The sequence below is a fragment of the Lupinus angustifolius genome, chromosome LG01 (genome assembly GCF_001865875.1).
Source record: "Lupinus angustifolius cultivar Tanjil chromosome LG01, LupAngTanjil_v1.0, whole genome shotgun sequence".
NCBI classification, from domain to species: Eukaryota; Viridiplantae; Streptophyta; class Magnoliopsida; order Fabales; family Fabaceae; genus Lupinus; species Lupinus angustifolius.
Window position 1 is genome coordinate 20,838,050 of NC_032009.1, and position 22,831 is coordinate 20,860,880.

The window sequence follows — 22,831 nt, forward strand, 5'->3', positions numbered from 1 at the left end:
ATAGAAACTGAAGCCTCAAAAATTTCATGGGTTCTAGGATTCATTATTAGCTTCTTCCTTACCTTGTTGCCTTTGCTAAGCATCTGAAGCAAAGAGACATACATCTTATATTTACACAACTTTTAATATTTACAAGTGATCTTATCTCATTTTCTACATTCACCAACTCTAGTTCTGCTACTGCACAAATTAAAGGTAATGTGATTGATACTGATATAGATGTATAACGAAACAACCCCTCAATTTGTGTCACATAACATCGATGTAATGAACACATGGTCAAAGAAATTCTTTAGGGGAGAGGGTGTGAGATAACATGAGCAAAGAAAGCTTCCAAAATTAGTTACAGAGTTGCAAAATAACTTTTGAGATAGGAACAATGATAGAAAAACTCCAGGGTCTTTGAAAATTAGCTCAAGTATGACAAAAACTATCTGCTAGCAGTAAATGATGACAGAAATAAAAGTAAAAAGCTACCTCATTGATTTCAGACTAAGCACTACTTCTATAGTAACCTACACCTAAAGGTAAAATCATGGTTTTGTTCAATAAAATTTCAGAACAGAGGGTGTCAATGTGTACATAATAGTTGTATATCCCACCAGTGCACTATGTTAGTCGGTAACCAGTTATATGTACTTCTCTGATCACCTTAAGACAAGGAATGTACAAACCCCAAGCAGACAGGATCTTAATTACTATTAGCAGATATATGTCGAGTTCAAGTCGATTTTGCTGGTTCACTGCTTTCTTCTGTCCTTGAAGCTGTGCAATCCATTGCTGGTTCACTGCTTGCTTCTGTCCTTGAAGCTGTGCAATCCATTGCTGGTTCACTGCTTTCTTCTGTCCTTGAAGCTGTGCAATCCATCGTTGCACCTATCAATTCATCTGAAAAAGAATCTTATATTGGTGAACCGGAATCCATTTTATTTAACAGGAAAAAAGAAATAAACTTCAAAAATACTATATCCGTTCAATGCAAAAATGTCAAAAATATATATCCGTCACGCTGTTGAATTGAAGGGTTTTAGAAAGAAAAAAAGAAAGGAAAGACTAGACAAAAGTGTTGTGAATTGCTTGAATTACTTCAAATGATGCATGTGATACAATGAACCTAAGCAAGTGGAATGAAACTACAACTCCTAGAAATTATAAGTTCTCAAATGTATAGATTGCATGCATAGGAAAAATACCATAAACCTAGAAAATACATGAACACTAACTACTAAAGTGCATGTCTGCATGGATCTAGTTTGTATTTCCAACAGGAGCCAAAGGATCTTAATACGAGCTCCTTGTTTACATACCTTGATTTGACGGACATGCAGCACTCTCAGTTGTGGCAGGTTTAGGAAATCCAGTGTTGCAGTTTGGTGCATCATTTTTAATGTCATGGCTTGGAACTTCAGTATTCGAAATTGGCACATTTGTCTGATCATTGGCTGGGACTTCACTTGCAGAATTTACCACATCATTGGCTGGGACTTCACTTGCGGAATTTACCACATCATTGGCTGGGACTTCACTTGTGGAATTTACCACATCATCTGCTCCATCATTATTCGAGTTTCCACCTGAGGATTTTGGTGTTTCATATTTTTCAACATCAATTTGACTCGAAGAACCAGCTTCTGGTTCTCGGTCGGCAGAAATCTGCAGAACAGTCATGTATATATAAGAAATCCAGTAATATCAAGTTATACAAACTCTAACTTGCAACAGTTCCAAATATGTTATAGACAAGTATTTAAATTAAAAAATAAATAATAACGTTAAAACCTTGTGACTGATGGAAGCATGAGCTTCAGTGTGGTGGTGGTAATGAGATTCTGAACTGTCTCCATGAACTGCATGTCTATTTTGTATTTCAGACACTTTAGGAGATTTTGACGTGTCGGTGTGTGCACCATTTGGGGTGATACTACCATCTTCATCAGCAGCTCTTTTCCTGTATTGAGAGTCAATCTAAGTTTTAAACAAACTAATATAGAAATGGGTGCTTAATGATAGTAACACGTCGAAAAGTGAAAAATAAAATAAAAGGAGAGGGGAGGGGAGACATACCTAGTGGGAGTAAGATCAGATGGGTGCAGAGAGATCGGCTTGTTATGAAACAAAATACCCCGAAGAGGCTTTCCGTCGATAACAGTTTCAATCGCATATCCCTCGGAGATGTTTTTGGTCACCTTGGCTGCAAACATTTTCTTTCCAGGAGGAGGCATGAGTTGGCTTGCTGGTACATTTAGTCCACCTGCATTTACGATACTGGATATTTAATTTAACAGTCCCCGGATCGTATTTTGAAATGTAAATTATCAAACGTGATTTCAAATCTTTTTATCCTGCCGGCTCATAAATAATCGAAATCACAATTTTCAGGGGGTGCATGAATTTATTATTTTAAACTTGTCATGACTACAGTCCATATCTAAGATTAATACACATACTCGTTGGAAGAACTAGGCAACTAGTTCTACATAACAGTAACTTCATTAATTGAATATTACCAAGACTTCAAGTGTTCAACTAACAGCACTGATTCTTGCCACCTTAAATTTAATTAGCCAAATGGAACAGATCTTTATAAGTAAGAGCCAATATAATTTTGTAACTCCGTGAATCGAATATACCAAGGTTGATAGGCTAAAACCATAGAGATCCAAGGACAAACTTAAGTTTTTTGATACCGTGAATAAGAAACTTTATGTATAAAGGCAGATTCTTACTTGGCTGGCTACAGTTCAACACTGTAATACGCGGTCTAATATCAGTTCCCACTCTATATCTAACCATATTTTGGGCAGGATTAAGATTCTGTTCTTGGCATTTCAGCTTCAGCTGCTTCCTCAAAGATAACTTCTCTTGCCTCTGTCCACTTTCTCTGGTCATCCCTAAAAGTAAAAGAAAAATTAAGAATTCATGATTTTTAAATACTAAATAATCAAGAGAAATACCAAAAGTCCGAAACCAAAAGGTGGCTGTACAAAATTTAAAAAAAGTAAATATAAGATACTTTGCAAAACCTGTATATAGGTAAAACATGTCATCAAGGCCTTCGAGACTTTTATTACAACCACCGATGAAGACAAGAACACCACTCTTAATAGGGTCTACAGAGTCACCAGCTACAGAAAATCTAGCAGAAGGACTGTTGGTTGTAGTTGTAATGTTCGTCCAAACACCAGTATCTACACCCAATAAAAAATTACTGAAGCTCAATTAATATTAATAAACCATCAAGGTCACCCACTTACAGAACAGCAAACAACTATACGATTTTCCAAAAAATGAGAAGTGGCCATAAGTAGAACAATAGTCGCTAAGACGAGATTTTTGGAAAATACAGAGCAAGTGATCCAATTAAATGTCTTCTCAAGAAGTGTATGTTAGGAATGGGTATAAACCCCCTAATAAAAATGTATATGTTAGGAGAAATAAGCCTAGAATGTAAGGGGGGATTATTGTTTCAGATTAGTTAGAAGTTAGTTGGGATTGTTGGGCTATAAATAGAAAGTTGTGGTTGTTAGTTAGGTATCTTTTCAGGGGTTTTCTTCCTCAAAGTGTAACAATTCCACCATTAAGTTTCTAAAGCCTTTAATAAAGAAATCATTCAAGATCAATTCTGATCTTGAACATCATTCTTCTTCACCTATTTCTACTTCTAAACCCTAAAATCCAGTTCTTAACAGTGTACAAATATTCTATGCCAACGAAATGTGTGGAAACTTAAACACGAAAATGTGGTGTATAAGATATATTCAACATACCAATATCAAGCATGTAAAGGTCATTATATAAATTTTGAGCATCTGTAAATCCACCAAAAACAAACAAGTGCTTGCCGAAACAAACTGCAGAATGACCAGCTCGAGGTGGCATCAATTGGCCTGATGTAGCCAGCTTCCTCCAAATTAGTGTATCTGATATTTACAGAAATTCCAAAGATATAATATTCAGAAAATGTCCATGTACTATGGACTATTAATTGTATTTAAGTAAATATGGCAAATCATTAAAAGAAAGATAGATGAAACAAATTCTTTTACCAGTATCAAGGATATGGACATCAGATAAATAATAATCGTGTCCATCTTCACCCCCTACCACGATAATTTTGTTTTTCCAAGATGAGCAACTATGGCTATCACGAGGAGATGGCGGAGTCCCTGACGTTGTAGCACACCTCCAAACAAATGTCTCTGCAAGTGAAGAGGAATGATCAGCATATTCCACATTTTATTCGTTAACCAAAAGCAACAAACATATTTTCAATACAAGTGAAACCGTAAGAGGGAAACAAATAGGAAACCAGTTAAACTATACAAAAACTCAACCTCTGAGCACTCTAAAGCCAGCAACATTTCTGACTGAGTAACCAAACAAGATCTCTATCATATCATTTACAGCTGAAATTATATTGACCCTCAAAAAGAAAATAAAGCAAAGTGATCATTCCAAATTCAAATACATGCGGTTTCGAATGTAATCATCAAGATAAGAAAACCTAGTCAATCATACTTTTATCACCTAGATGACGTTTCATTCGAATAGGAAAGAGTATTAATTGTGCAATTAACTACTTTGATCAATAACTGGCAGTACCGAAAAGGGAAAATCACCTGTATTCAATATGTAAAGATCATTATAGTAGACATCGCTACCATTATCTGCAGATTTTCCGCAACCACCAAAGATGAATAGCCGTTTACCAACAACTGCTGCACTATGTCCCTCACGAGCCGCTGGCCCGTCTCCTCTTATGGATGGAGAAATCCATGTATGCGAAGCTAAAAACGATTTAATATCAGAGTCGAAGCGTAAAGAGATAAATAGCACGTAATTAAGCATGGAAAAATAACATTCCAAAGATTTCACTTAAGCAATAGTTTCCAATAAAAATGCAAGACCAGAATTGAACAGGTTATACATATATCATTCAACTTAGCTTTTTGAGTTAACATGGGTGCACATGCATAGTGTAAATATTAGAATGGTGACTCACAAGTATCTAGAAAATGCAAATCATTGAGTGGATTAACCCCATCTGTGCCACCAAACACAAAAAGATTATCACCAATGGTTGAACATGTATGGCTATCCCTAGGAATAGGTGGGTGCCCTTTCATCTCAGGTTGGCTCCAACTCTGGATCACTGCAAATCAGCATTGAACAATGAACAAAAATAAAGAATGCCCAGATAAAATTTAAGCATATATAACACAAAAAGAAGGTTAATTTGTGAAGATAAGATAGTAATAATAGTGAGGAGAGTAGTAAAGTTAGTTACGAGTACGAAAGACGTAAACTTTGTTGGTTTGAGAGTTATTTTCGCCATAACCTCCAAAGACATAGATAAATCTTCCACCTTTAATGGTGTTACATGTGTGGCCCCACCTTTTCCCTGGTCCCTTTCCATCTTCACCAGTTATCTTCACTATTACCTTTTCCCACCACATTCTTCTCTTGATTCAAAACCCCAACGATAACAACTTTGACCAACAATGGAATCAAATAACACAGAATAGTAGAATAGATGAAACAACAAAATGGGAGAATGAAAGATTACAAAGAAAGTTTCAGTATCACAGCGAAAGAGGGAAGGGATATTTAAATTGAAATTAAATAGAATAAAGTTTGGGTAGGCTAGTTCTTTTTCAACCAATGAAATTATGACATGAGTATTTTTTTTAATTTTTAGAAATATTTTTATAAAAATGTCATTTTATTAGCTAGAGGAGATATTTTATTCTCTAAAAAAAATTCTTGAATAAGTTAATGAGTTAATCTAAACGAGTTTTAGTCTCACACGTGGAAGCTTCTATGGTCCGATCTTATCACGCCAAATCAAGTTGTGTAACGTGGCATTTGGATAAGTCGTTGGATTCATTCTTGTTTCTTTTATTCCTTCTTTAATTCTATTCAACAGATTTCTGATGATTTAAGAAGATAATATATATATTATTATTATTATTATTATGTATTATGTATAAATCATTTTTTTTCATCACCTTTATCACAAGTTTGTATCAAGGAATCTAAACTAAACAATGTTTGTTGTATCTTTTGCTGGTCTTGGAAAGAAGATTATTTTCAATATACCAGAATTAAAATATATTGACTAATACTTCACCCATTATAAACTTAATAAATTTAAGTTTATACACATAATTTAGGAAATCAAGAAATAATGTAAAAATTGAATAGAATTTGACTAAAATAATCCTAATAATTTTTCATAATTAATTTTTCACCATAAATTCAACCTCGATGCTAGTTTTGTTTGAAGAAAAGTTCTTACAAGAACAATTACTAAGTGAGATTATCAATTGAAAAAATGGATAAAAGTAGCGGAGTAGTTCCACCATGATTCCGCTATTGAAAAAATTAAGTGATAGCTTGAAAATTGATGAAAAATTTGAAAGGGGAGGTAAGACTAATAATTTTTTGTTTTTTGAAAAAAATGATTAAATAAATAAGAATAATTTATAGAAAATACATATAATTCATTTTGATTTTATAAGACATAACAAATATGACATTAGATAAAAAAAATTGAAACTTCAAAGAAATTCGAAGCGAGATAAAAAAATAGCCAAAGTTTATTTAAAAGGTATTTATGTACATTTATATGTAAAGTAAATTAATTTAATACATATTAGCAACATTATTTAAAAGTCAATTAACTACTTTGATTAAATAAAAAACATACAAATAATTATAATTATTATTCAATATATTGTGTATGAGAAATTTTTCTAATAGCTTAATAATATAATTATACACTGCAAGTATGTTGTCTACATTTTTTGTTTAACCATTTTTCTCTTCAAAAATTAATGTAAGTAAATGATAGATGATTTCATACATAATTAATATTTTTTATCTAATAAATATATAATTATATATAAATGTAGAATTTTATATAATTAATAATTATGAATAATTATATTCAAGTGGAGTAAAACAAAATATTAGAGTGGTGTTCCATTTTTTTAATTTCTAAGTCAATTGTTCAGTTTATTTCCTGTTTAATCCGATTTAATCGGGTTTAACACGGTCAGGTCATGCTTGGTCCCTACCCGACCCTAAATATTGTCTGGGTCTATTTTTGGAACTCGAATCCGACCCTAGACCCGATCAAACCCGACCCTATTTAGACCCGATCATGATGGGACTGTATCGGATGAGCGGGTAGGGCCGGGTCCTGCTCACCCCTAATTACCACAAGCCAAGTGACATCATTAGGATAAATTTTTAACAAAAATGGATAAAAATATGTTTTTCAAAGCATGTCTCAAACTAATCATATTATGTCATATCAATTAAAAAAATTAAATACTCATGATTTTATCTATTTTTACTTCATCCTAATTGGTTAGGAACATATTTCAGGATATACGTAGTGACAACAAATCCCCATCCAACAAAAAGGTAGCTAGCAGTCTTAGATTTCACAGTTAAACAAGTAAACACTGATATATATTTTTTAAGGTTTAGGGTTTAAAAAAAAAGAAAGAGAGAAAGAAAAATGGTGACATGCAGGGTTGATATACAAGTTTCTTATTGACATTATGTTGTTTGCAAGAGTAGAGAAAAAATGTTGGATGCATTTTTTTATCTATATATAGTTCACAATATTATTTCAGGTTCTTTACTCTCTTTTTATCCTTTTGAAATTAGTCTTCACCAAGTTTGATTTGACATGGATTTTCTTAGGCTGGTTCTGGATGGTTCTAAATTTTATGTTTGAACCTTTTTTATATCTAAACTAGTTTTAAGTTTTATGAGATAAGTTTCAATTTTGAAATTCTCTTGTAAACTTGTCAATATTATTACTTCTTGGTTGTCATTTTTTTTTGTTAAATACACTATTATCATTATCATCATAAGATACCCTTCATTGAGAAAAAAGACCTTTATCTCAAAATTCTGTCTTGGTCCAATTAACTTTGAATAAATAATATAAAAATGTAGTATTTTGTTTTTAAAAATTCTATTTATTTACTTGTTAATTTTTAATTAATGGGGATATAAAATTGGGACAAGAGTCGTATAATCCATTTTCATGCAAGTTGGTTTTGGGTCATGCAAGCAATAATGAAAATAGGATAATGATGATAGTAACAACTATTACAGCCATATATTTTTAAAACATAAATTTACATATAATTAAAAAAACAGTTTTTTTTGTTTTGAAATTTGAGATAGAAAGTTAAAGATCAATTCAAGTTTTTTTGGGAACACTTTTTGGTTTGAAATAACATTTCAAAACCACAAAATGGAATTTGAGATAGAAATGTTTATTTTTAATGATAAAAATATAATTTTATTATAATTAAAAATGAATGTGTTCTTAAAAGTTATATACTTTTTGTTTTCTGCAGTATTCTTGTCTCTTAATAAAATTATTCTTCATAGTACAACTTTTCTATTTTTTAGTGAATTGATGTAGAAAATGAGGAAGTGGTGGATGTGAGGCAGGACTTCCATTTTTTATTTTATATAACTCTTATTTGCTGTTTTCACAACTCCTATATATAAATATACTTATTACATTAATAATAAATTTGAATATAATAATAAAAATAGATTATATATAATGTTAAATAAAAAGTAAAATATAAAAATATTTAATTAAAAAATAAGCTTATGAATATATAATACTCGCTAATGTCATGCTATTGGGCTATTGGCCCCATTATTCTATTATGACAAGCACACTTATGAGTGCAATATTTTTTTGTGATTCTTAGTTTAAATCTATCCATAATAGTGTTGGTACAGCCGGTCTCAAATTCTATCCCAGTAAAAAAAATAAAACAAATTAAATAATATTAAATTTATATTTTTTAATCAATTAGAATGAAATAGTACATGAAGTTGTATAAAGTTTAAGACATAACATAAGCTCTATATATATGTACCATTTTTCATTAAAAATATTAAAATGGAAAAGCTTTAAAATGTCATAAATAAATGAATTAATTTAGCCAATGCAACTTATACAACAAATTTCCATATATTGAATTATTTTTATTTTATATCTGTGAGAAGAATAAAATATATATTAATTATATACTTTTAACCGATAAAAATGAAAAGAGTATATAAAGTTGCACAAAGTTTGAGACAGGAGATATACTCCTACATACATGTACCATTTTTCATTAAAAATATTAAAATGGAAAAACTTAAAAATGTGATAAATAAATGAATTAATTTAGTCAATACACTTATACAACAAGTTTCCATATATTCAATTATTTTAGTTTTCTACCTGTAAGAAGAATAAAACATGAATTAAATATATATTAATTATATATTTTTTAACCAATGAGAATGAAAGAGTATATAAAGTTGTACAAAATTTGGGAGAGAAGATATATTCATAAGTACATGTACAATTTTTATTAAAAATATTAAAATGGAAAACCTTTAAAATGTCATAAATAAATGAATTAATTTAGCCAATGCAACTTATAGAACAAGTTTCCATATATTTAATTATTTTCATTTTATACATGTGAGAAGAATAAAATATGAATAAAATATATATTAATTATATACTTTTAACCAATAAAAATGAAAGAGTACATAAAATTGCACAAAGTTTTAGACAAAGATATACTCCTACATACATGTACCATTTTTCATTAAAAAAAATTAAAATGGAAAAACTTAAAAATGTGATAAATAAATGAATTAATTTAGCCAATAACTTATACAACAAGTTTCCTTATATTCAATTATTTTAGTTTTCTATCTATAGAAGAATAAAACATGAATTAAATATATATTAATTATATATTTTTAACCAATAAGAATGAAAGAGTACATAAAGTTGTTCAAAATTTGGGACAGAAAATATATTCATACATATATGTACCATTTTTCATTAAAAATATTAAAATGGAAAAGCTTTAAAATGTCATAAATAAATGAATTAATTTAGCCAATGCAACTTATACAACAAATTTCCATATATTGAATTATTTTTATTTTATATCTGTGAGAAGAATAAAATATATATTAATTATATACTTTTAACCGATAAAAATGAAAAGAGTATATAAAGTTGCACAAAGTTTGAGACAGGAGATATACTCCTACATACATGTACCATTTTTCATTAAAAAAAATTAAAATGGAAAAACTTAAAAATGTGATAAATAAATGAATTAATTTAGCCAATACAACTTATACAACAAGTTTCCATATATTCAATTATTTTAGTTTTCTATTTGTGAGAAGAATATGAATTAAATATATATTAATTATATATTTTTTAACCAATGCGAACGAAAGAGTATATAAAGTTGCACAAAGTTTAGGATAGAAGATATACTCATACATACATGTACCATTTTTAATTAAAAATATTAAAATGGAAAACCTTTAAAATATCATAAATAAATGAATTAATTTAGCCAATGCAACTTATACAACAAGTTTTCATATTTTCAATTATTTTCATTTTATATCTGTTAAAACATGAATTAAATATATATTAGTAATATACTCTTAACCAATAAAAATGAAAGAGTACATAAAGTTGTACAAAGTTTGAGACCGAAGATTTACTCCTACATACATGTACCATTTTTCATTAAAAATATTAAAATGGAAAAGCTTAAAAATGTGATAAATAAATGAATTAATTTAGTCAATACACTTATACAACAAGTTTCCATATATTCAATTATTTTAGTTTTCTACCTGTAAGAAGAATAAAACATGAATTAAATATATATTAATTATATATTTTTTAACCAATGAGAATGAAAGAGTATATAAAGTTGTACAAAATTTGGGAGAGAAGATATATTCATAAGTACATGTACAATTTTTATTAAAAATATTAAAATGGAAAACCTTTAAAATGTCATAAATAAATGAATTAATTTAGCCAATGCAACTTATAGAACAAGTTTCCATATATTTAATTATTTTCATTTTATACATGTGAGAAGAATAAAATATGAATAAAATATATATTAATTATATACTTTTAACCAATAAAAATGAAAGAGTACATAAAATTGCACAAAGTTTTAGACAAAGATATACTCCTACATACATGTACCATTTTTCATTAAAAAAAATTAAAATGGAAAAACTTAAAAATGTGATAAATAAATGAATTAATTTAGCCAATAACTTATACAACAAGTTTCCTTATATTCAATTATTTTAGTTTTCTATCTATAGAAGAATAAAACATGAATTAAATATATATTAATTATATATTTTTAACCAATAAGAATGAAAGAGTACATAAAGTTGTTCAAAATTTGGGACAGAAAATATATTCATACATATATGTACCATTTTTCATTAAAAATATTAAAATGGAAAAACTTTAAAATGTCATAAATAAATAATGAATTAATTTAGCCAATGCAACTTATACAACAAGTTTCCTTATATTCAATTATTTTCATTTTATATGTGTGAGAAGAATAAAACATGAATAAAATATATATTAATTATATACTTTTAACCGATAAAAATAAAAGAGTACATAAAGTTGTACAAAGTTTGGGACAGAAGATATATTTACGTACATGTACCATTTTTCATTAAAATTATTAAAATGGAAAAGCTTTAAAATGTCATAAATAAATAATGAATTAATTTAGCCAATCCAACTTATACAACAAGTTTCCATATATTCAATTATTTTCATTTTATATATATATATATATATATATATATATGTGAGAAGAATAACATGAATTAAATACATATTTTTAAAAAATAAAAATGAAAGAGTATATAAAGTTGCATTAAGACAGAAGATATACTCCTAGATACATGTACCATTTTTCATTAAAAATATTGAAATGGAAAAGCTTAAAAATGTGATAAATAAATAAATTAATTTAGCCAATACAACTTATACAACAAGTTTCCATATATTCAATTATTTTAGTTTTCTATTTGTGAGAAGAATATGAATTGAATATATATTAATTATATATTTTTTAACCAATAAAAACAAATGGGTACATAAAGTTGTACAAAGTTTGGGACAGAAGATATACTCGTACTTACCTATACCATTATTCATTAAAAATATTAAAATGGAAAAGCTTTAAAATATATAAATAAATGAATTAATTTATACAACAACCTTCCATATATTCAATGTTTTTCTTAATATATATTTTCTTCTTTGGTCTAACCAAAGTAACCCCTCTGTGATTGCAAAGGAGAATTGTGGAGATTGAAAGTATTGAAGAAAATAAGGTGATGAGACTCTTACCAATATTGTCTATATGGTGTTTGATTAAATGTCACATTTTTATTCTAATGTTTATCTTTTCATTTTTATGGGTAGTTCTTCAATACATCCTCCTTTAAGTGGAGGAGTGATGCATCCTTTATTTTATGTATGAAATTTCATAGTTGATCATCGCCGGAAACTCCAATTTCCGGTGACCAACTTCGCTACCACCGTAAACCAGATCTGGCATCTGTTTCGTGAATGGTGATAAGAATCTTCCATATTAAACCAGATCACACATTTTTCTAGTTTACACGTTTTCCTCTCACCTTCACTAGGTGCATCACTCTTTCACTTCAAGATTATTCTACTGAAAAACCAGTCCTTCATTATTAGTCTATATATAATCTTAATATTATTATACTTTTGATGTTACAATTTGCAGTTACATCGGTGCACTTTTCTCAAACTCAAATTTAAGGAAAAAAAGCTATGAATATGGATAGTTTCAAGAAGGATATTGATGAACTTATAGGTGAATTTGCTAAGGTTGGTTTCTTTGTAAATTCAAGGTGTTGTGTTTGTTTCCCATTATTTAGTTATTAACAATCACTATTTAGTATTTACTGTACAATTTTGGTGAGTCACAGAATGAGTTAACAACTTTGGCTGATATGAAGAGAGTATGGCTTGATAGGAAGTTCTCTTATATTTATGAAGCTACTCCTTCTACCAACCAGGCCTTCTTTATGCAATCTCTGTTTGCCCGCTCCATAGGTACATTTTTAACTGCTGTTGATCGTACATGATTTTATATCTATAAACAGTAAATGCAAGTTTGTTCGCTAAGTTCATAATTTTTATGTTAAAGTTGATAATTTGGATCAGTGTTTTAAATTGTCGTCGCGATTGTGGTCACTGTTGTGGTTACTGCGATTGCGGCCGTTGCGATGCGGATTGCTACCGTTGTGGTGTGAATTACTTTGTGAGTAAAAACATATTTTTAACATCGATGTGGTCTGATGCGGCCCAATGCGATTATGTTGCGGCCTGATGCGCTACAAGCGTGGTCCGATACGGTTGCGTTGCGGCCTGTTGCGATCACATCACTGTGAATCAGTATCATACCACAATTGCGGTGTGATGCGGTTGCGACGGTCACCACAACCACAATATTGCGGCCGCATCATGTGATACGGTCCACAATTTGATATACTGATTCGGATGAATGGTTTTATTATGTGCTGAAAGAGTACACTAACACAGACATTAGGAAGTGTTATCTATGTTGTCATAGCACAAATATCCAACCCACCTCTTATAAAACAGTTTAAACTCAACATAGATTCCCCACATACTCTAAGATCACCTACAATAATATTGCAAGCATAAAATCGGGTTGGAAGTCCATTCGAACCAAGACATACTGTCAGACTTATATTTTCCTTTGATCTAGATCCATGACTTAGTTATATATCGTCCACTATGTCACCCGTATTGTTTTTGTTGAAAATTGTGACTTTCCTGCCTATCTACAAATTTCAGTCATTCATGTAATTAACAAATTATTTTTCAATGCAAGCTCCTCCCATCTACTAGGATTTTGGAAGAGTTGAAATATAAAAGATTGGGAAGCAGACAAAAACAAGTTCATAATATATATCTTTTGAAACATTACTAGTATTTAATTATGTCATTTTATTTCATGCTATTTTGCAGATTACATGGTTGGTAACGATTCTTTGTCACACAGACTGGGTGGCCTCTATTGCCTCTACTGTCTTTATGAGGTCCAACCACATAATCCTCCTTTTAGGGTCTATATATCCCTTGGTATGGCACGCTTTTTCTTGAAAATTGACTTCATTAATTATGTAGGAGTAATTATATTTTGAAGTTATTTGATAAAGTTTGCATGGTCTGAGACCCATAGTTGTTGCAGAAACTAGTTTAATATTTTGAATGGTTATGTGTGTGACTATGTGCTCATGCAGGTCAGTTAAAGAAACTTAAAGTCCTTGTTGTTGATGCAAAAGCAAAGGGCATTAATGTGGTACCTGCTTTGGTAAAAAAAATGCTGAACAGAAACACTTTCCTTTTCGGTGCTGTTGACTTATCGGAATGCTCCGCCGTTGAGACAGTAAACCAACTCCAAGAAGTACAGAATGCTCGCATTCAAATTGCTAATGAAAAGTAAACCACCACATTAGACTAATGTTCAATGTTCTTATTTCTTTGTCATGTTAGTCAAGATATATAGTGTCACATTATCCATTTCCGAACAACTAATTGTTTTCATGTTTTCCCTGTGGATGACAGGTTATTTAATAACACTCCAATTGAGAGCCACATCAACATGGACCTTGTAAGTATCTCGGTAATTTGTGTTTGCAAAATGATTTAATTTTGTTGATGCCACTGGTTTACCATTTGATGCCATAAGGATGAGTTTACCTTAAAGTTCTATCAAGTTGCTGATCTTGTTCAACTATTCATATGGAATGAGAAGATCAGCTTGTGCCCAGGTTGCTTTGTCCAACTAAAATGAAAATTTGAGTCATATGAACCAACTTGTGTTTTCCAGGCTTGAAAAGAGAGTACATATTTTTTTTTTTCTGTTGCTTAGTTTTACTTCTATGTTTCAAGATATGACATAGTGGGTTTTAGATACTTGGTTCTAGTATTTGGCCCATTTGGATATGAAGGAATGGCTATAAGGTTTATACAATTTCTGCAAATATGTTTGGTTTATTTTGGAACATATCTGATAATTATTTCCCCATTTTCACGATATCTCTATTCTTCATGGGGAAGAACACAATGTGGTTATATTCATGGGCATTTGGGCAGAAAATCAATGTTATTATTATGATAAAGAAATTGTAAGCCAGACTGGTGCAAAACATGTTTCATTTGGGTCTGTAGATTTTGATACCAATCTTTTCAGAAACTAATCAATCTGTCAAGACGTGTACTTCACATAATGCTCATACTATATATTGTCTTTTATATCAGTTTTGTAATTTAGTTGCATTTAACCTATCTTTTCACGTGGTAGGGCATGACAATTGACCTCGATTCTCTGAAGAAAATGTCATCTGAATATGCTGCGGCCAAGGATTTAGCTATTGGAGGTATTTATCCCTTTCCTAATCTACAACATTAGGTGCTTGGTAACAAAGCCCAGTGTTTTTCATAGTTATGATGATACATTTAATTTTGTGAATTATCTAATTCTTTTGAGTGCCTTTCCTTGTTTTTTGTTTTCTTGAAGAAGCAAGCAAAGTTATAGATGTGGAAGACATAGAACACATATCAAAAGGTAAGGAGCCGATTGGAGATGTTGTGCAGAAGATTGCTGATGATTGGAATGCCCAGAAACAAGCATTTTATAAACAGACAGGATTGGATGAGAATGAAGGATATGATCGTGAGTTGGAACAATTACTACTAGACCACAATGAAGATGATGATGACGATGATGAATCAGATGAAGAATGAAGACAAACGTCTGAGTTGTTGTTTGTTTTATCAAATATTTTTAATGTATAAAGATTTCTTCTTTATCAACATGGGTTTGAATAGTTTCAAAGGATTTTGAAGAGGATATTTGAACATTTATCACCATAATTTTTTTCTTTAAGGAAGATATGAATTTGTGGTGTTTATATTCAAATATGAAGTCTCACATTGCGTATATGAAGGAATGAGTGAAAAGGTTTTTAAGTGAAAAAGATCCATAAAATCATTATTTCGTTCAAAACTTACGTCTCACTTATGACTCTTCACTCTTCCTATACCTTATGTAACAATAGAATTATTTGATTCCACAATTTCATTGCTCCAAAGAGAAGAGATTACATCTGAGTCCTGGGGGGACTCCTCATTATTTTTATGTTGAAAGCTGGACATAAGACAGAAGTTGAATTGTCCTCAGTTTTAGAAATAAGACGTCCTTGACAAGTTGATTGAAATATGATGAAGCATCCAAAAGCTTATTCTAAGCTTGGAGGACCATTTGAAGGCAATCACTTAGTTGGAGCATTTTAATGAGGAGTTTTGTTGCAGAGGCAACTCCATCTAGGTCTAGTGTGTTAACCGGAAGATTCAGCGAATGAAGATCTTCTGTCCTTGTTTGTATCCCTAATAGTGTATCCCACCAATATTTGTGTGATTTAATTAGATAGAGGCAAGAAAACACATAATTTTTTGACACATGTGATCTCTCTTCAGACAAGAAAACACATGGTTTTTGAGACATGTGATCTCTCTTCAGACAAGAAAACACATAGTTTTTTGAGACATGTGATCTCTCTTTAGGTAGTTTTTTGAGACATGTGATCTCTCTTCAGATTCAGCCACAACCAGAGACTTAGGTTTGCAAGCATTAGATCAGAAATCCCAGTCAACAGATCCCATGCAGAAAATTACGTAGCCATTCAGCACCAAACATGTTACCCTACAAAACATGAGAGTAAGATGCTTTGGAACGTCCTCCATAATAGTTCCTTACACCTGAGAATGCATGCAATTAACTATCTCTTGGAAATCATTGGTTTGGTATTGATTAACACTGCCTCCGCCAACGGGTCTCGTCGTTTTTGCTAAATTTTATAATTCAAATAATTCAACCCTTTCGCGCACCTTGCAGAGAAAGCCAATGTTTCCTTTTCATTGATTTTATATACACACACACGTGTGTGTTTCCAACTATTTACATAATTTTCAACCAAAAGGAAAGAGTCGTAACACTTCATTCCTCCATGTGCCCTAACAGTGTTCTTCGTCTTTCATAGGCACAGTCTTCATTGGCTGTCATTGTGCCTTCACTTCTCGCAGTTTGCTTCTCCCATCATGCCCTTTTAACATTATTTCATCCATGGTAACTGCTCCCTTCTTGGATTCTTGTGCCATTTTATTTACCTTCTATCCGAGACCAACATGGATATTAGGGTTAGGTTTTGATTTTACTTTAATAAAATGATAACCTTGTATTGTTATATATGTGCTTTAAAATGATTTGTTTGTTAAGGTAATCAATATATTGATATGATTATGGTGTGTGATTGCAAATCCATGTTGATTTCTAATGTGGTAAATTACACTTTTGTGATTACATTGTTACTATTTTAATGAATGTTTGGAGTTCTCTTCCATAAATATTCACAAGGACGGTACCTGCAATGTTGCCATCCCTAAAACCCTAGCCTACCCGATCAACCTGATTGTTCCAGTGAACCGAGCCACTCAGGTGGTTCAATTCTTCTCGAGAATGAAACACGATTACGGTTCGAAGCATGACCGCCATTCGATGAAGGTGATGGTGGCTATCTGAGAAAGGGTTTGCGAGTCATGCCGATAAAATGGTGAAGGGTTTAGTGAAGGTGTTCTTGCCAGACCCACGAACATGCGATTTGTTGATCAAAGGCTGGTGCATTGATGGGAAGCTTGAAGAAACAGTGAAGCTAGCTGGTTTTATCTATGGTGGAGGATTTGAGTTGGGTGTTGATGCTTATAATGCAATGCTTGATTATGTGTGCACGTTTTCAAGTCTAAATGATCCGTTTCGGCTTCAATCGGTGGTGTAGAAGGTAGTTGTGTGACAAATTTACTTTGACAGTAAAACTACGGTCCTAGTGCACCTTTTGTATTAATTACAAAAGTAGTATAACTTTTTTATAAATTGGCTTCAATCCGAGGCGTAGAAGGTAGTTATGAACATGGAACTTCCAAGGAATGTGGAGAGATGTTCAATGTGTTGATAACCAATTTGTGTAAGTATAGATGCCTAAGGAAGTGTTGAAGTTGTTCAATAGGATGGAGGAGTTGGGATGTTATCCCAATGAAACCACATTTCTTGCATTGATTAGGAGCTTGTATCAGGCTGCTAGGTTGGAAGAAGGGGATGAAATGATGGAATGAAATTTGTTTTGAGTCTACTTTTCTACATTGTTATTTTTACCTACCAACTCATAGTGTACAAATTTACTTTTAGAAGTGAAGAGAAGGGAAGGAAAAGGCTTGAGAACTATCTCACAAGGATATTTCATATCTCTTAAGTCTTTCCTTCCGAAACCCAACTTGTAAAGAGGTCCTTTCTAACTCTAATAAATTCTAATCCTATACGATTCTGAGTAACATATTAAATCTATTAGAATAAGGTTTATCATAGAATGACAATTATTTTTACATTGTAGAGGAAAGCTATAGAAACTTCATTAAGGTGAGTTAATCAAATTGTTGTTAATCCAATTTTTAGGAAAAACCACAAAAAACATTATAGACGAAATGATTACGAAAGATTTATAGATCAATATTTTAATATTTTATCAATAAATATGATTTATAATAAAATATTATAATATCCTTTCCTTTGGTAGCTATCTCTATTAAATATGGACTCTTAGTTCTATGTTGTGTATGATTGTTAATTACTTTGAATTATACTATTTGAAATATTTAACTTTGTTTTATTCAAAATATTAGGGTATTTTATTTACTCTTTAAGTCCTAACATTAATAGAACAAGTATCATCTTTATTAACAAAAATATATGTAAATATTCCTAATGATAAAAATATAATTTTAGTATAATCAAATAAATAGATATGTCATTAAAAGTTTTGTTTCCTTTTTTTTGAAGCAGTCGCTTCTATATGTAGTGAAATTAATAAGTATTAAACATTTATTTTTAATAAGAGTGTTAAATTTACATGATATCTCATTCACTATTCATTTGAATTACTTATTTGAAACGTTAATGATAATAAAAAATGAACAAATTATACAATAACAGTATAAATTTTTTTACATTATAATTATATACATCCTTTTCTCTTTCAAGATGATAATGATGAGAGTTGATTATAATGAATATTTTCACTAAACAAAAAATTTGACGTGATACTAACTGAGTTAGAATCCTCTCCATTAATGGAGAAATAAATAATCACACAAAAAATTTGACGTGATATTAACTGAATTAGAATCCTCTCCATTAATGGAGAAACAAATAATCACTTTTACACTTATATATAAGGGTAAAAATATTGTTTCATTATTAACTCTCACAGGGTAGGAGCGGTGGTGGAGGAGGAAGAAGCAGACATGGGGTGGAGGTAACAGGAGGAGGAGGGGGCAGTGGGCGAATTGATGGGGTGGCACAGTGTTGAAGATGAACAGTCATTTCCTATGCATTTTTTATTTTCTCTGCTATTCAGATTTATTTTTTTATTTTTTATTTAAATTAAATTACAACTTAAAATATGAGTCATTGATTTTTGTTTAGACACGTGTCACAATCTAATTCCAGTACTGGCCCCTCCGGTACTGGAGAGGAGCCCTACTCACTCTCACACTGCTCACATCTTTTCTGAAATTGAAAAGCGTGGATGAAACGGTGACGTATAGGTGGCAGTAGTTTGAATTTCCCCAAAAAACCCTGCAACCCCATTCCTCTTCACATTTCATTGTTTCTCTCTTCTTCATCTCCATTTCTCTCACACAACAATGTCTTCTTCTTCTTCTTCTTCTTCTTCTTCATCACCATTGAAAGATGAAGTTGACATAGTAATCTCTACTATGACCAACCTTGACTTCTTAGAAACGTGGAGACCCTTCTTCCAACCCTACCACCTCATCATCATCCAAAACGGTGACCCTTCTACAACAATCCACGTTCCACACGGCTTCGATTACCAACTCTATAATCGCAATCATATCAATCGAATCCTTGGTCCCAAATCCACTTGCATTTCTTTCAACTACTCTGCTTCTCGTTCCTTTGCTTTTATGGTCTCCAAAAAGAAGTATATCTTCACTATTCATCATGATTGCTTTGTAAGTCTCCCTCTTCAATTCAATATCTTCACCAATCGTACAAAAAAATTAATGGGGTTTGGTTATTTCAGTTCAAAATTACTCCAATTGTGTTCGATGTTGATTTGATTGTACCAAAGTTACTAATTTTTTGAAGTCAGTGAATCATGATTCCCAAATATTCATGGGTATTAATTAGGTCATGATGTAATCATAATTCTTTGTTTTTATTCAGTTTCCTGATTTGCGGTTTTAGATGTTCAGATCTCTGTATTCCATGAACTTGTCTTTACTTTCTTAAATTCCTTTGATTGCAATGGTTTTTCCAATTTCATCTAGTAGCTACATATTTTCAAGAGTGGTGGCTGCATTAAGATCTGTCTTGTTTTATCATATGTACTGTATTTAATGTTCACACTATTAAGGCCCTTGAATCATGTTAGAGATTTGAAATCCGATAGAACATGCTCTTTTATAGTAGTAGGTTAGTAGCTTCTTTTATTTGATTTGTTAGTTTAAACATTATGGACTGGAGGGTGTGGGTGAAGGGAGCTTAGATCTTAGGTTTTGATATTTCCTATTGATTTTCAGGTTGCTAAAGATCCATCTGGCAAAGAAATTAATGCTCTGCAGCAGCACATCGAGAACCTTTTGAGTCCATCGACTCCATTTTTCTACAACACTCTCTACGATCCTTATAGAGAAGGTGCAGATTTCGTTCGCGGATATCCATTCAGTTTGCGTGAGGGTGTCCCAACGGCTGTTTCTCATGGCCTCTGGCTTGACATTCCTGACTACGATGCCCCAACTCAGCTCGTCAAACCTCTGGAAAGAAACACCCGGTATAGTATGAGTTCCTGTTTCTTTTTGTTGTGGTATTGTTTTCCATGATTATTTGTTGTTTATAGCATTTTTCATACCCTTTTATAGGTATGTCGATGCTGTTATGACAATACCAAAGGGAACCCTCTTTCCCATGTGTGGTATGAATCTCGCATTTAACCGTGAATTGATTGGCCCTGCAATGTACTTTGGACTCGTAGGCGATGATCAACCAATTGGGCGCTACGAAGATATATGGGCTGGTTGGTGTGTCAAGGTATCCTATATTTTTTTATTCCTCGATGCATGTTCTTGCCTCAAGTGTTGAGCTGACTAGACTCTTTGTTGATCATGTAGATCATATGTGACCATTTGGGATTGGGGGTGAAGACCGGTTTGCCCTACATCTGGCACAGCAAAGCTAGCAACCCATTTGTGAACCTTAAGGAGTATAAAGGAATTTACTGGCAGGAAGAGTTGGTTCCATTTTTTCAATCCGCTTCTCTTCCAAAGGATTGCGTCAGTGTTCAGAAGTGCTACATTGAACTCTCCAAACAGGTTAAGGAAAAACTCGGCAAGGTTGATGATTATTTCAACAAGCTAGCAGATGCCATGGTCACATGGATTGAAGCATGGGATGAACTAAACCCATCTGGGTGAAAAACTGTTGCAGTGTCTAATGGTACGCCAAAGTAAAACTTTTATTGATGTTGCCATCACTCAACATATAGTTCTTAGAATAGCAGTATCTTCCACATCCTTTTTTCTAAGGATAGGTGCCAGAGGCTGAGTGTTAGCTTTTTAATTTGATAATTAGTAAGATGATTGCTTTATGAAATATCTTGTCAGAAGTGAGTTTTCGCTATTGATATTCGAGCTTTGTCCCTTTTCATTTCGGGTTCCAAGTCAATGATTTATGATACAACATTAAGATATCGTTCGATTCATCTAGTGTAAAAGAAAATAATTATTGTTGTTTTCTCTCTGATGAGAACTCAATCAATATTTGGCAATGACTAGAAATCTAGAATACAGAACGAGGAATACACTCTGGTGTGTTTGCTGATAAAATCAGCTAAAGTAGATTTGGTATTGTCTTCTGAACTATGCAAACCTATATCATTTGTGAACTATTTCAAAATAGTTGTCAAATTTCTAGATTGACTGGAATATTTTTTATTATATGTCATAATCTTTACGAGTTGTAACTTTTACACAATTTTGTTAAAGCCGAATTTTAAATGGTAAAATAATAAAATTGAGTTTCATATTTATGTCTTAAATTTTTAAGTTAATAATGCAGCATTATTATTCATATCATTATTATTGATTCTTAAATCCATAAAGTAATACCTGATGAATGAATTGACCATATAAAAAACTTTAGAATGTATATAATAACTCATTAAAATTTCCACTAACTAACTCATTAAAATTTTCTCCTCTAAAATAAGAAAATAAATGAAATAAGAAAATAAATGAAACCGTAGGTTTTGGGCCGTTTAAGGTGGCACAAGTCTTGTAAGTGCCCAATAGGCAATAGGCTTTTTCCATTTTCAAACCTAAACACTTTTTAACTGAGAAAATGGTGCAAGGTTGAAGCTACAAATCAAAATACAAAACAACAAACAAAAACGCCGTTGCCGGGGATCGAACCCGGGTCACCCGCGTGACAGGCGGGAATACTTACCACTATACTACAACGACCTTGTTGATGCTTTGATTTCCCTACTTTTATTAATAAATTTATTTAAAGCTGCAATTTTATTCAATAACCTAAGTCACATGTCTTCTTAGAGTAATGATGTTAATGAAGAGGCAAATACTACAAAAACAAAGCAAACAATAATATGGTAAGACATTTTTATTCTTTTATATTCAATGGAATAACACTTTTGCTATTAAAATACAAATAAAACTTAATATTTGTCTCTTCATTAATAGGGAAGATCATTATTCGTAAGA

At 31.5% G+C, this 22,831-nt stretch overlaps 3 protein-coding genes and 1 non-coding gene across 9 annotated transcripts; 2 read left to right on the top strand and 2 right to left on the bottom strand.

Moving 5' to 3' along the window:
- On the bottom strand, window positions 381–5,516 carry LOC109353861 (tip elongation aberrant protein 1-like). 5 transcript variants are annotated; one of them, XM_019596242.1, is made up of 14 exons: window positions 5,288–5,516; window positions 5,003–5,152; window positions 4,620–4,787; window positions 4,047–4,199; window positions 3,768–3,920; window positions 3,024–3,188; window positions 2,727–2,891; window positions 2,065–2,251; window positions 1,780–1,948; window positions 1,549–1,653; window positions 1,308–1,476; window positions 839–876; window positions 686–729; window positions 381–648 (listed from the first exon to the last, which is right to left on the bottom strand). In XM_019596242.1, the coding sequence occupies exons 1-14, from the start codon at window positions 5,454–5,456 to the stop codon at window positions 630–632; spliced, it is 1,854 nt and encodes a 617-aa protein (XP_019451787.1). In that variant the 5' UTR covers window positions 5,457–5,516; the 3' UTR covers window positions 381–629. The 5 variants fall into 5 exon arrangements, with proteins under 5 accessions (XP_019451787.1, XP_019451780.1, XP_019451773.1 ...); XM_019596235.1 differs by having other exon boundaries at window positions 839–888; window positions 5,288–5,515; XM_019596228.1 differs by having other exon boundaries at window positions 381–729; window positions 5,288–5,515.
- Window positions 12,227–15,860, top strand: LOC109353893. Of its 2 annotated transcripts, none has more exons than XM_019596260.1 (8): window positions 12,227–12,249; window positions 12,672–12,775; window positions 12,877–13,003; window positions 13,946–14,059; window positions 14,221–14,419; window positions 14,546–14,591; window positions 15,285–15,360; window positions 15,501–15,860. In XM_019596260.1, exons 2-8 carry the CDS (start codon window positions 12,719–12,721, stop codon window positions 15,725–15,727), a joined length of 846 nt encoding a protein of 281 aa, XP_019451805.1. In that variant the 5' UTR covers window positions 12,227–12,249; window positions 12,672–12,718; the 3' UTR covers window positions 15,728–15,860. The 2 variants fall into 2 exon arrangements, with proteins under 2 accessions (XP_019451805.1, XP_019451800.1); XM_019596255.1 differs by lacking the exon at window positions 12,227–12,249 and adding an exon at window positions 12,453–12,490.
- Window positions 19,652–21,758, top strand: LOC109353908 (alpha-1,4-glucan-protein synthase [UDP-forming] 2-like). Its single transcript, XM_019596267.1, has 4 exons — window positions 19,652–20,065; window positions 20,636–20,886; window positions 20,975–21,143; window positions 21,224–21,758. The coding sequence occupies exons 1-4, from the start codon at window positions 19,736–19,738 to the stop codon at window positions 21,524–21,526; spliced, it is 1,053 nt and encodes a 350-aa protein (XP_019451812.1). The 5' UTR covers window positions 19,652–19,735; the 3' UTR covers window positions 21,527–21,758.
- TRNAD-GUC lies at window positions 22,502–22,573 on the bottom strand. The gene has a single exon. It is a non-coding gene; the product is annotated as a tRNA-Asp (tRNA).

What these genes read in the sequence shown, in the direction of transcription:
- LOC109353893 (XM_019596260.1), top strand. Translation starts at nt 12,719, where the DNA reads ATGAATATGGATAGTTTCAAGAAGGATATTGATGAACTTATAGGTGAA. An exon ending in TTATAGGTGAATTTGCTAAG is followed by an intron (nt 12,776 to 12,876) that starts GTTGGTTTCTTT and finishes GGTGAGTCACAG; the next exon opens with AATGAGTTAACAACTTTGGC. An exon ending in ATTCAAATTGCTAATGAAAA is followed by an intron (nt 14,420 to 14,545) that starts GTAAACCACCAC and finishes TGTGGATGACAG; the next exon opens with GTTATTTAATAACACTCCAA.
- LOC109353908 (XM_019596267.1), top strand. Translation starts at nt 19,736, where the DNA reads ATGTCTTCTTCTTCTTCTTCTTCTTCTTCTTCATCACCATTGAAAGAT. An exon ending in CTATTCATCATGATTGCTTT is followed by an intron (nt 20,066 to 20,635) that starts GTAAGTCTCCCT and finishes ATTGATTTTCAG; the next exon opens with GTTGCTAAAGATCCATCTGG. An exon ending in GGGCTGGTTGGTGTGTCAAG is followed by an intron (nt 21,144 to 21,223) that starts GTATCCTATATT and finishes TTGATCATGTAG; the next exon opens with ATCATATGTGACCATTTGGG.
- LOC109353861 (XM_019596222.1), bottom strand. Translation starts at nt 5,456, where the DNA reads ATGTGGTGGGAAAAGGTAATAGTGAAGATAACTGGTGAAGATGGAAAG. An exon ending in TCTTTACATATTGAATACAG is followed by an intron (nt 4,200 to 4,619) that starts GTGATTTTCCCT and finishes CTTCACTTGCAG; the next exon opens with AGACATTTGTTTGGAGGTGT. An exon ending in TGCATGTCCGTCAAATCAAG is followed by an intron (nt 889 to 1,307) that starts GTATGTAAACAA and finishes ATTCTTTTTCAG; the next exon opens with ATGAATTGATAGGTGCAACG.